At 43.0% G+C, this 12,520-nt stretch overlaps 1 protein-coding gene across 1 annotated transcript; it reads right to left on the bottom strand.

Moving 5' to 3' along the window:
* Positions 1-7,081: 7,081 nt before the first annotated feature.
* On the bottom strand, positions 7,082-10,760 carry SRSF6 (serine and arginine rich splicing factor 6). Its single transcript, XM_037164573.2, has 6 exons — positions 10,490-10,760; positions 10,116-10,264; positions 8,695-8,819; positions 8,354-8,562; positions 8,014-8,097; positions 7,082-7,910 (listed from the first exon to the last, which is right to left on the bottom strand). Exons 1-6 carry the CDS (start codon positions 10,594-10,596, stop codon positions 7,547-7,549), a joined length of 1,038 nt encoding a protein of 345 aa, XP_037020468.2. The 5' UTR covers positions 10,597-10,760; the 3' UTR covers positions 7,082-7,546.
* Between the last annotated feature and the right edge of the window lie 1,760 nt (positions 10,761-12,520).

Here is a 12,520-nt window from a genome sequence, read left to right as displayed (position 1 = left end):
GAATGAACACAGATTTGAGCTGCTGAGAGATTATTTTTCTGCTCATTAACAGTATGTTGGTCTTCATACCCTTGGTGGGCTTGCTTGCTTGAACATCTTCTGGGATGGAGACCCTCCCAAGATGATGTGATTTGGGGAAGGTTCTGCCTTGGATACAGTTAGTTTGCTCTGCTGGTCCTGGGTGCCTTTGGTAGTGAGTGAACAAGTCCAATTCTTTCCTCAAGTCACAGCCCCTTCTACAAATTAATAGCCCCCAGTGTCTTGTCCAAGTTAACCCCCTAATCAAGAGTGAACTCAAATGTACAAAAATATATGGATGACTAGAAACACTGAGAAAACTTTTTTTTTGTAAGCAGCCCACACCTTTCTGTTCCTACGGATTTTAATTCATCATTGGGGCAGTCTATGGATTTTAGGAAGATCATCAGGATGTGCCTTTTACATTAAGTGTGACAACACTTCTGGTTCCAGCAACATGGCAGCCTTTGCTAATACGGAGCCCTTTCTAGCACAAACACCCCCAAATCATGGATAAAACATTACAAGAAAGGGAGCAGGCAAATAAGCCAAGAAGAAAGATAAGGAAATTCATTGCTGAACTTGTAAGAAGGGAAAATCAGCAGAAGCCAGAAAGAGAAGCAAACAGGGCAAGGAAGCCTGATGTCTCCCTTCTCTCTCCCTTGTCTTGGAGGTAGTTGTTGGATAGAAACAGGAAACAGCTGTTAGGGACTTAGGTTTCGTCACGCACACAACGACAGGTGACGGGATCTTGGGTCCACGTAATACTGGGGGTTGGAACTGAGCCCCTGTATACAGGCTGGACACCCCCACCCCAGACTATATACTCATGGGCCCCACGGTCTCAAAGGCAGGGGAGACCCAAGTTTCCACCAAACATGGTCAGCTTCAGGTCCCGCTTTCCCCTGGGCATGGCTGTATGTTATCCGGCACATCAGAGACTGACAGAATCTCTATTTGGCTTTGGGAATTGATGGTTGTCTTTGTAAACACTAGAAAAATTTGTCTCAGTGAGGGCCAGGGTCTCAGCTGTTTCCCTTACCCTGACTCTGCTAAATTTCTGAACCTTGTTCTCAACGTTCTGTTAGCATTTATGTTTTATGACGATGCTGAGGCATCCAATGAAAAAGAATCAGCTGATCAAGTTGTACTCATTTTCCATTGCTGTTGAATACACATCACCACACCAACTTTGGAGTAAAACACCACCGAGTTATCTTGTAGTTCTGGAGGTCAGAAGTCCAAATTGACTCTCATCCGGTCTCAAGGTGTCAGTAGAAGTACCTCCCTTTCTGGAGACTCTATATTTTCTCCCATCCAAGTACTAACCAGGCCCGAACCTGCTTACCTTCCGAGATCAGAGAAGATCGGATGCGTTCAGGGTGGTATGGCCATAGACTGCAGTAACAGATGACCACAAATTTCGTGGCTTAAAACAACGTAAGTTTATCTAATAGTTCTGGAGCTCAGAATTCCAAAAATGGTTTCACTGGGCCAAGTTCAAGGTGTAGACAGTTCTGTGCTCCCTCCAGAAGCTACAGAGAATTGTTTTCAGTCTTGTGGTCCCTTCCATCTTCAAAGCCATCTTCTAGTCTATGTGCTTCCATTTCCACTTTTTCTGACTTTTGACCTTCCAGCCTCTCCATTTATAAGGATTCTTGTGATTACACTGGGCCCACCTGAATAATCTCATTTCCAGACCTTAATTCAATCACATCAGCAATAACCCCTTTATTTACTTGGAGAACTTTTATAAGAGCTTATTTGAGCCAAACTAATGGCATATGCCGGGGAGCAAGATCTCAAGTGCTCCCGTCTGCGATCTCCCGTTTACCATGTAAGGTGACAGTCACAGGTTTCAGGGATTAGAAAGCAGGCATTTCTGGGACAAGGGAGGGCAGTATCTTGTCCACCAAGTATGTCATGCTTGCTAAAATTCCATGGTCAAAGTCAAAAGATGGGAGTACTCTGTTTGCAAAGGGGAAATGGGGATTAGGGAAAGATATTTTTAGAAGTTCGCATATATATAAAATTTCTGACAGTAATCTCATCTACCACACATTCACTGAGGCCTTGAGTGGTTATGGAATGTGACTTTGGATCTTGGTGATTCAAGGTGCTCTACTCTGAAGGCTCTCTGAAGACACCCTTGAGCGAGCATTATCTTATCACAGTCACAGCCACAGCTAAGGCTTCAGTTTCTGCTAGGTCTGCAGGGAGGCGGTTACCTATAGCAAAAGTGGATGGAAGCTGTAAGATCTTATTTGCACATTCCAATTAGAATGCTATGAAATTTAGGTTCTGATTTTCCTTCTTCCTCCTATTATCCACAGCAAGATGACACATTATATGCTTTAAACCCTCTGAAGGTACAGAAGAGATTCTGCAGGGTTATTAAAGTTTCCTCACCCTTTTGCTAGAACTGGCTCAGCATTCAGCTGGGGAAACACCTATTAAGGGAGGGAGGCCATATCCTACCACCCTGCTCTGAGTAGACTAGAGCAAACTGGGCGTGCTGTGTCTGCTAGTGGGCCCCACTTGGTGAGAGGGACACTCATAAATTGGAGTACCTCCGGACAACTGCAATGGGAGGGGATTCAAAATGGCTGCACTGAGTCAGGGTCAAAGGGGTGGGTGTTCAACCTGAAGAAGTAACTTCAGAGCAGAAAGTAACATGATCTCTGCAGCCTGAAGGAAGAATCAGGCAGTGGTTGCCTGGCTCTACCCATAGGAAGGCCTGGAGTGGTGTGGCTCAGTTGGCTCAGTGTCGACCTGCAAACCGAAAAAGTCCTTGGGTTTGATTCCTGGTCAGGGCACATGCTTGGGTTGCAGGCTTGTTCCCCAGTCACTGATCAGTGTTTCTCTCCCTCTCTCTCTCTCTCTCTCTCTAAATAAATAAATAAATAAATGTGAAGTGCAAGGTCATAGGTTTGATTCCCAGTCAGGGCACATGCCTGGGTTGCAGGCCAGTCCCCCAGTTGGGGCAGGTGAGAATCTGATGCTGCTCTCTCTCTCCCTCCCTTCCTCAACAGCAATGTATTGGGTTGGCCAAAAAGTTCGTTTAGTTTTTTCTGTACAACGGCTCTAGTGGTGCTTAGTTGTCTTGAACTTCATTCAGAACAATTTTCTTAGATTGCATTGTGACAGCTGTGCATTTTTAAAGTATCAAAAATGGTGTATTTCAGGGCACTCATTTTAATACTGAAGGTGGAAGAAAATATGCAGTATTTTCAGCATATTATGCTTTGGCTAAGATACTCAAAATATCTACATCAATAATTATGGATGAAAATGAAAAATGTGTTTTATTTTATGGAAAAACATGAGACTTTTCGACCAATCCACTTTGTACACTCAAAGCTGTTTATGAATGACTATAGCAGTGGATATTCAGCAAATGTTGTCTTCTTCCTCAATTGGCTGGAATATTAGAGTTTAACTATTTAAAATATTACAGAATATTTTAATAAAGGGAACTACTAGTTAACCAGTGGCTGTGCCAAGCTCTTTGGTAACAGCACTCAAGTCACTCCTCACATTAGAAGGTAGTTTGCAGATTGGGACACTGCTCGTTTCCTAGTGCGTGTTCCTTGAGTCTTTGTGAAAGCTGCCTCCGCCCTCTTCCCACCAGGGCTGGGGGAAGTCCTAATACTTTCACCAGCAATGGAACAGTCTGATGGCACCCAAGCTCCGCCGGAGGCAGCTCCTTCTCAACATCCAAGATGACTGCTGGTTCCTTCTCTTCCAAAAAGTCAGAAACCCCTTTCTTTTGACCTCACCTTTCAAACAGTGTATCTTTCACACAAAGTACTTCCTTTCATTAGAATACCGGTGAAACTTAGAAAATCAACCATGTTGATAGTGGGTGACTTGGGTATTTGATACACTACAGTTATCCCCTTAAATTACTGATTATAAGGGGAATGGATGACTTAAGGAATCTGGGTTATCGCATTGTGCCACTGTATATGATACACTGAGGATAGTCTTACTCTTGTTTTATTCCTGCCAAAAAATGCAATGAGGAGGAGCTACTACTAGGTAAGCCCAAATTGAAGATAATTCTACAAAATTAACGGTCCTTTACTCTTCGAAATGACAAGGTGAAGAAAAAGGTTTGACAACCTGTTCCAGATTAAAGGAGACTTTTAAGAGCCATAAAAACAAAATTCAACAAATGATCCAGGATCTATGGAAAAATACAAAACATTGTAAGACAAATGATAAAAAATGTAAGTAGGATTGTAGATTATATAACGGCATGTTACCAATGGTAATTTCCTGGTTTCCCTAATTGAGTACTACAGTCATGTAACAAAATGTTCCTGTTCCTAGAAAATAAACACTTTTCTAGAGATAAAACAGCAAGACAGTCCTACTTTTACATGGCTCAAGACAAAAAAAACCCCTGCATGTAAATGGAACAAAGTAATTGGTGAATGGGAAAAAAGTAGTTTTCATCATACTGGTTAGTTTTCAAGTTTGAAATATAATCAAAGGAATTTTAGGTCTACTCATTCTTTACTGGAGGAATTGAGTATTGAAGAGGCATTGTTTTAATGCTTTAGGGCTATTCCTGACCCTCTGCTTAAGAATCTTCATGCTAATGCTCAACTATTTCCTTGGAAATGTTTTCAAAATTGGGTATAAGTATGAATGCTAAATGAATGTAAGTTTAATTACAAGTAGTTTCCTATTGTAAGCTATATTTAGTTTCTTTCCATCTTTATAAACTCAAGCTATAATGAAACTATCTGAGGAACGTGGTCTTTCTAGATTTGCATCTCCAAAAGGATGCATTAATAATCCTGGTTTTCTCCAAAGTTGGATTTTACTGTTGCTCTTTGGTATCTTCTGATTTTTAAACCATGATCCCTTTCTATTCAAGGGTGAAGTTAATCACTTCATTAAGTACTGTACTGGAGGCCCATTTCTAGGGTTGCCAATTCTAAGTAAGTTAACTTAGGATCTAGAAGACCAATCACATAATTCTATTAACTAATCCTTTTAACCAACTATTGGAAGCATTTATTCAGGATACGGCTGCCACCTCAGAAAGCTCAGTTAGGGTAAATTGATAATTACTACACTACGTTGATAAATTAGGTAAGAGCTCTAAAACAGTTTCAGTGCATGAAATAGACTACTGAAAAGAATGCACACATCCTCTCCATAGGGCGCTAGTCAGTGATTTCATGTGGAACTCTTGTCTGCACTGGTACATACTAAGTGAACACAAGCTGTAGAACACTACTCACGTATGAACAGCTTATCAGCACAGGCACCATGCCACTATCAGCAGTGGTCACTTTGGTAAGCAGGCTCTAAAGGAGATACTTAGTAGTCCAAATATACATTATTTTTTTGTGATTAGTTAAGTCAGTACTTAAGAAACATCCATTACCACAGGGCTAAAACTGGATAGTCAGAAAACATTGTTTTTTGAAAAGTAATAAAAATATGATGGTTCCTAAACATAAAATGCCAAAGTTTAGAGCACCCCAAGTCTAAATTAAGGACTTGGGAAGAAAAGATGATTAATTAATGCTTCTTAGTTTATCAGAAAAAAATTGTCATAGAAAATATTCAAGCTGCTACAATGTAAGTTTTTCATGAAAGTGGAGTTGGCATGAAGTATTTTTAACCATTCCCCTTAGTAGTTACTATGGTACCGTTCTAAGTACTTCTCACGTATTTACTTTTACTTTTCACAACCCAGGAGGGTTTATCTCTGCCATTTCATGGATGACACTTAAGAGAAGGGTCAATGATGATGCCAAACCCCAACTCATTATTTCAGAGAAATTGAAAACAAGATCATTTGTCTCATGTTTGGAATAGATAGGCACTTTCTCAAGTTAGGAATAGCAACTCCAATTCGAAGACCACTTGCCAAGATATCTGGCACTAAGAGGCATACGCAATAAATTCAAAACAAACCTTTCCCTCAGTAAGCATTTTATTGAGATAAAGCGGAAAAAAAAAAAAGTTAACAAAATGGGAGAAAGATACCAAAGATGAAAGATGGTAACACAGGAGAAGGGCGGTCTTAAACATGCCATAAAGGCACTATGGTGTATCCATAAACAGTCAGGTAAAAGAAAAGGAGGTCGAGATGTTGCTCGCTTCTCTTTTGCTCTCTATCAACTTAATAAGACCATCTAGTCACAGATCAACATGTGGCCTGTTGTAGAGACTGTTGGACTCAACTCACAAGTTAGCAAGGAATTACAATTCATCAGTCCACTGTTCTCAAGTGGACCAATGCTAGAGTGGTTTAGCCGTCTAATGACATAGGTCCACAGATAAGGAATTAAATTTTTAGTAAGCTGGTCTTTGCTACTTAGTTAGAATTTTTTTACAGGTGCAGCAATTTACCTATAGCCACTACAGATCAGCTAACAACGTGGAACACCTGCCTACAAACCATGTGATGTAACATTAACACAGCATACAAAAGTATGCCATGTGGCATACTTTGAGAGTCAAACTTCACCTTGTAATATTCCACATCTTCTCCTTCTACAAGCTTTTTGTTCTTTCCTTAAAAACTTTGGTCAAGGCCCACTTTTACACTAACTTGTTGTTAAACACCAAATTCTGAAAAGCAATGGAAGCTTGCCTCTTAAGTCATAAACTTCTATTCTTTCAAATCTGCTAAGCAATGACCTTTTAATTGCTGGCACCAATTTCTTCTCTCAAATTCTGCAATTTATACTGGGAAGAAAATAAATAAAATAAAAAGACCCATTCCTTATAAACATCTAAATTAAAAAGTACCAAAGAAAATAAGGTTTCATTATTTAAAGTCCATTAATTTAAGCAAAATTATATAACCGATTGACTACAAAATATTTTATTTTTAACTTAACTTGTAAATGGGCAGATACAATGACTTTGGCAAATTTGATTAACAACAAAATAATTTTACCCGAATTTAATAATTTATTGCTGGTTTGAGGCTTTCCTTGTTTTACACTTAAGTAGAATTTACATTGTTTCCACAAACAGCAGATATCCATATTTAAAGAAATTAATAGTGACCTATTCAATAAGGCAATCATCTTAGTAACAAACTTTTATTGAAATCTTACATAACTTAGGCTTTAAAAAAGCCAACATAATTGAAAAATGGGTTCTCCCTCTAAAGCCTTAAGTATCCAAAGCTTGAAACTGTTTAAATTTAAAAGCAAACAAATAAAACAATAAAACCCCTGCAGCAGATCCTGCTGAAATACTTAAAAAAAAAAAAAATCTAAATGAGCTTAATCTTTACAAAAGTTTTTTTTTAGCTCAAAAGCTATAAAATCAAAGTTATCTTAATTCTACAAAGAAGGAAGGAGGTCTTCATGCCACCATTTCTTTAGAACCCCATCTTTTTCGTCAAATTTGGCCACAAATTTCTGTGTGCCCTTGTTTTCTGGGGACTCCTCTTGCAGGAGAGGCTGAGTATAAACATGGAAGAGTAACTGCCTAAGCAAGTAGGAAAGTGTTCCACAATAGTGTGCAAAGAACATAGAGTTCTGGATTAATCTCTGGAACTCGATCTGGACCGTGACCTTGACTTTGAGTGGGATCTAGAACGGGATCTTGAAGCTCTTTTTGGTGGAGGGGACGCAGAATGAGCCTTTAAGGGAGGAGCAGGTACAGGAGATTTGGAATGAGACTGGCTCCTCGACCTAGATTTTGACTTTATATCACCTTTTCCATTTTCTTTGGGGGAACGAGATCGAGAACGAGACCTGCTTTGAGATTTCTCATACTCATCCTTAGATCTGCTTCGAGAGCGTGAACGGGAGCCTCGATCAGACTTGGGCTTCGATTTGCTCTTTGATCTAGATTTCCTGCCTTTTGACCGAGACCGAGATCGACCTTTGCTCCGAGATCTGGATCTGAACAAGAAAAAAAGTTTTTTCTTTCAATACCTTGCCAGAACACAGAAGCACTCCACAAACAAGTACCGTAACATTTGGAGAAAGACTCAACATTACTCACCGGGAGCGACTTTTTGAGACACTTCGAGATCTACTGCGGCTGCTCCTGCGACTCCTACTTCGTGACCTCCTTCTAGATCGTGACCTATAAGAATCATAACAAAACCTTAATCTCATTATGTCTCAACATGTTTATGCCATTTACACTGAATAGACAAACTGACAAAATGTAATTGCTTACTACAATTTAAATCCACCATCAAAACATCTGGAGAAGAACCCAAAGATGCAGCCAAAAAACTGAACTAATTTCAATTGTGTCAATTAAAATACTCCCATTTGAAATTTCTTTGTTTTTAGCAAAATATTTTTCCTCCCCTACTAATTACCCTTTAAATTACCTTGACCTGCTTCCAGAGTAAGACCGCCTATGGCTCGATCGTGCTTTGTCTTCAATGAGCCTAATATTTCTGCCATTTATTTCTGTACCATCAAGTTTATCCAAAGCACGCTTCATGTCAGAGTAGGAGCGGAACTCAATTACTCCTTCGTTTGTGCGTTCTTTGTGAGCATCCGCATAGGTTACTTCACCTGCTTGTCTCATGAAATCCTAAAAATGCAGCATGACAGGTCAGACCCAAAAACTGAAAGATTTACATACTGACTTTCAGGAATAAACAGAAACAAAAGCCTACTCTTTGAAACATTAGTTATCACTTTTATTTTGATTTATAGAACATACCTTTAAATCTTGCCAGCTGCAGCGACTAGAAAGATTTTCTACAATAAGCCTGAACTCTGTACGAACAGGTGGTCCATATTTGTCTCTGCCAGAAGTTCTCCGACTGCTGTATCCACCTCCACCACCTTTATCACGTGAAGAAAACTATTAGATGCTTTGTAATGATAAGGACACACGTTTTTGAAAGTTAGTACAAACATATCAACTTTTATTTACTGGAGTAGGACTTTGCTATTATATTGCTAAACCTTTGATACAGTTGTGATGTGCCACAAATTAAATTAAGGGCAAGCCAAATAGACTAAATCCAACTAAACTTTTCCTACAATCTGTTAGAGAGTGACTGCTCCTTTATTCAATTTACCTCGCTAAGTTTTATTTTACAGAACATTGTAAAATATAAAACTTAACTGATTACATGCATTTCTACATTTTACAAAAATGTTTACTAGTTACACTAAGTACTTACATCACAGTGTGAGGTTTTTGGTGGTGGTTTGGCCACAAAACACGCAAGGTAACAGTCACCTAGTTCAGATTAACCAGTTTTGTCTAACCCTTGGAATCCTCACCATCACCCTGCGTCTAATGGCAAAAGGCTGCTGTCGTCATGGCTTCCGGTAAGGTCAGCCAAAGGGTCATAGGGCAAGGGTCACACAATGTATGGAAAAGCCAAGGCCAATCAGGAAAGGCAGTCATCTTAGCCTCAGTGGACACAGCCTCAGCCCCATTGGTCACTTTCAAATTGAAACATCAAGGACTTGTTAAAAAGTTTGAATTCAACATGCAACAATTTCAACATCAAACATTTAACATAACCAACCCCCCACCTCCTCCCAATAACATGCCCCCATTAATTCAAATACAGCATAAAGCTTATTTAGATTTACTTGCGGTATATACCACAGTAGTTCAACATAGCATTTTCTTTGGCCCCCGCCAATTTTAGTAACTCTAAGACTAAGCTTACAACCCCTCCCCATTCCCCGTCCCCACCCCACCTCCACCCCAGCCTGTCCCCAAACTTCTACGCTAAGACATTCACATTTCTAGCTAATGCACTGACAGGTAAGCAAGGGAGATACAACAAATACAGCCATCCCTCACTTCCTGGGTGGGCAGAGCCCACGACAGTGCTGACAGGGGCCCAGAACAACCCACCCCCTCCCAACATAGCAAAGAAACCCCAAACACCCCAACTCTGACTAGGCAAACCCCACAACCCAATCTCCGCGCTCCAGCGTCCCGTGACTGCCCTAGGCAGGCGTGAAGGCCGAGGGTCCAGGGGACACTCAAGTAAACCGACCCCGCCTACCGCGCCTGCCGCGCCTGCCCGGGCTGGGAGGCCCCACCCCGCCCCCTCTAGGCCTGCGCCCGCCCCCCGGTCCCAGAGGCGCGGAGCGCGCGGGGGTGGGACTCACTGCGGCTTCCGTAGCTGTAGCCGTCGCGGTCGCGGCGCGGGCCCCGAGCGTGTTCTACGATGACGCGCTCGCCACAGAGGTCCTTGCCGTTCAGCTCGTAAACGGCGTCGTCGGCGTCGCGGGAGTCCTCGAACTCCACGAAGCCGTACCTAAGGGGCGGTACGAGGGCCGGGAACAGGCGGGGCGTCGTTAGGGGGGGGACGCGCACGCGGCCCCGCCCCCTCGCGCGCTCCAGCCGCCCCGCGCCGCCGCCGCCATCTTGGAGGCCGTGCGACGCGGCACCGCGGCCTTGATCGCCTCTCCTGTTAAGAGTGTCCCGCCGACGCTAGGCCCGAAGCGCTGCGGAGTGACGCAGGCGCCCAGGTCCGACTCACCCATTTTTAAGATCTATTTCGAGGAGGCGGCCATAGCCACTGAAAAAACGCTGAATGTCCTTCTCCCGGACGTGGTAGCTAAGGCGTCCTATGTAGACGCGCGGCATGTCCGTGGCGGGCGAGGGGCCCGAAGCCTGGCTATCGAAAGATGGTCCGTAAGGCAGAAGCCGCCGTGCGGGTGTGGGGACGTCAAGAGCCCAAACACGCGACTTTCGCAGGAGCGGCGGCCAAGTCCAGCCACACAATGGTGTGCGCGCGCGCCCGTGTTACGCTATAAGGGCGGGCGGCAAGGGCGGGGCCCGGCGCGTTACGTCAGCGCGCAGCACGTATCATCCCTCCCCCCCCTCCCGTGCTGGAGTCTTCTGCTCCGAGGTGGCTTGCGGTTCTGCCGCTTAGGAAGTTTCGAGGAAATGGTGTTCCACTCGCTCACAGAATTTTCTGCACTCATTTTTGGAAGCGTAGTATCCCGTCGTTTAGACGCGGACTTGGGTTCTAATTTGTAACTTCCAAAAGTCTTCCTCTGCGTGATCTCTTCGAGTCTGGCGCTAGGGAGGCAGGCTAGAAGAGTCCCCATTTTGCATTGGTTCTTGAGGTTGTCATAATAGGTCTCCGCGGTCTTGGATTGGTTCCTTAAAACGAGGCTGCATATTTCTCCACGGATTGGCTCCCGCTTTCCTGGATGGAGAACGCGGTCACTGATTTCGAAGTTTGCGCTCCGAGGTTGTGACTTCGTGGAGACCGCTTCGAGTGCTCACATCTTGCTAGCTACAGTTTCTCGTGGTCTCGTTCCTAGCCATCATCAGCTCTTACTGCCTCCCTGCACATTCCCCTTACACCTTTGTAGGTCTCTCTTGGACCACTGGCAGTTGGAGCCACCTGTAGATTGCTGAGTACGGGACAATCGAACGCTCACCCTAGGCGTTCGCAAAGGGAACACGGCTGAGGCCTCTGGCTCAAGAAAGTTGAGCAAGACCTCGCTGCTATCCTACAGAGTTGTGCACTTTTTCTCCCCCATTTGGAGAGTCCGTTGCCCCAATGCCACTCCTTCACCCGTTGGTTTGGAAAGCAACTTATCTATGTGGCAGAAATAAAGTTTATCATTAGCGATGCCATTTAAAGCTGGGAAACTAGATGAAAACCCCAACTTATACTTAAGTGGAGAGTGGAAGACCCTGAGTCGTACTCGGAAACTTAAGTGCAAGAAAGGAGAGTAGAGAGGTAGGAAAAAAACGGGAGAGCATGGTGTCATAGATGCTAAGAGGAAAAGGGTACTGCTGACTTAATGCTGGCTGTTTAGCTCTTTCCGTATATTCCAGCTCTTCTAGAGCAGCACAGTCTCGATATTCAGCTTCTGGTTGAAAGGAGGGGATTTCATCCCCCGTGGGACATTGGACCAAGTCTGCAGGCAAGGTGGTTTTCATGACTGTGCTACACCAAGTGTTAAAATTAAAGAAAATAGGTATATCTTTTTTAGAAAAACATCGTGTAATGTAACAGGGAAAAGGGAATTCAACAATGTGGTAACATTTTTTTCACTCATCAAATTGTCAGTATTTTGAAACTTAAAATTTACTGTTGGCTACAGGTGAACCAGAAAATGACACTCATAGTGTTGGTGGGACTGAACATTATTAGGAGGGGGGCTGTGGTGGGGTAGGACTTACTAAAAGATGCACATGTGGCGTGGGGTTTCACCTCCTCCCTGTTTGTAGTTCATTTACCCGGAGAGAAAAGTGCAGCTGACATCATCCTTCACTTCCTCTCACCTCTCCCCAAAGCCCAGTGCCAAAGCCCAAAGCCAAAGCCCAAAACTCTAACAAAAAAACCTGAGGGGTCAAGTATATGGTGACAGGAGACTAGATTTTAGGTGGTGAGCAAACAATGCAATATACAGGTGACATAGTCTAGAAATGCACACTTGAAACATAAAATCTTATTAACCAATGTCACTCCAATAAACTTAATTAAAAAGCCCTTGAATAGCACTGGCTACATAGAGGAAACAGGAATGTCACCGAGGGGAGTGCCGGG

The sequence above is a fragment of the Artibeus jamaicensis genome, unplaced genomic scaffold (assembly GCF_021234435.1).
Source record: "Artibeus jamaicensis isolate MK-2021 breed Jamaican fruit bat unplaced genomic scaffold, CSHL_Jam_final contig_685, whole genome shotgun sequence".
Taxonomy (NCBI): Eukaryota; Metazoa; Chordata; class Mammalia; order Chiroptera; family Phyllostomidae; genus Artibeus; species Artibeus jamaicensis.
This window is presented reverse-complemented; position numbering and strand designations above follow the sequence as displayed.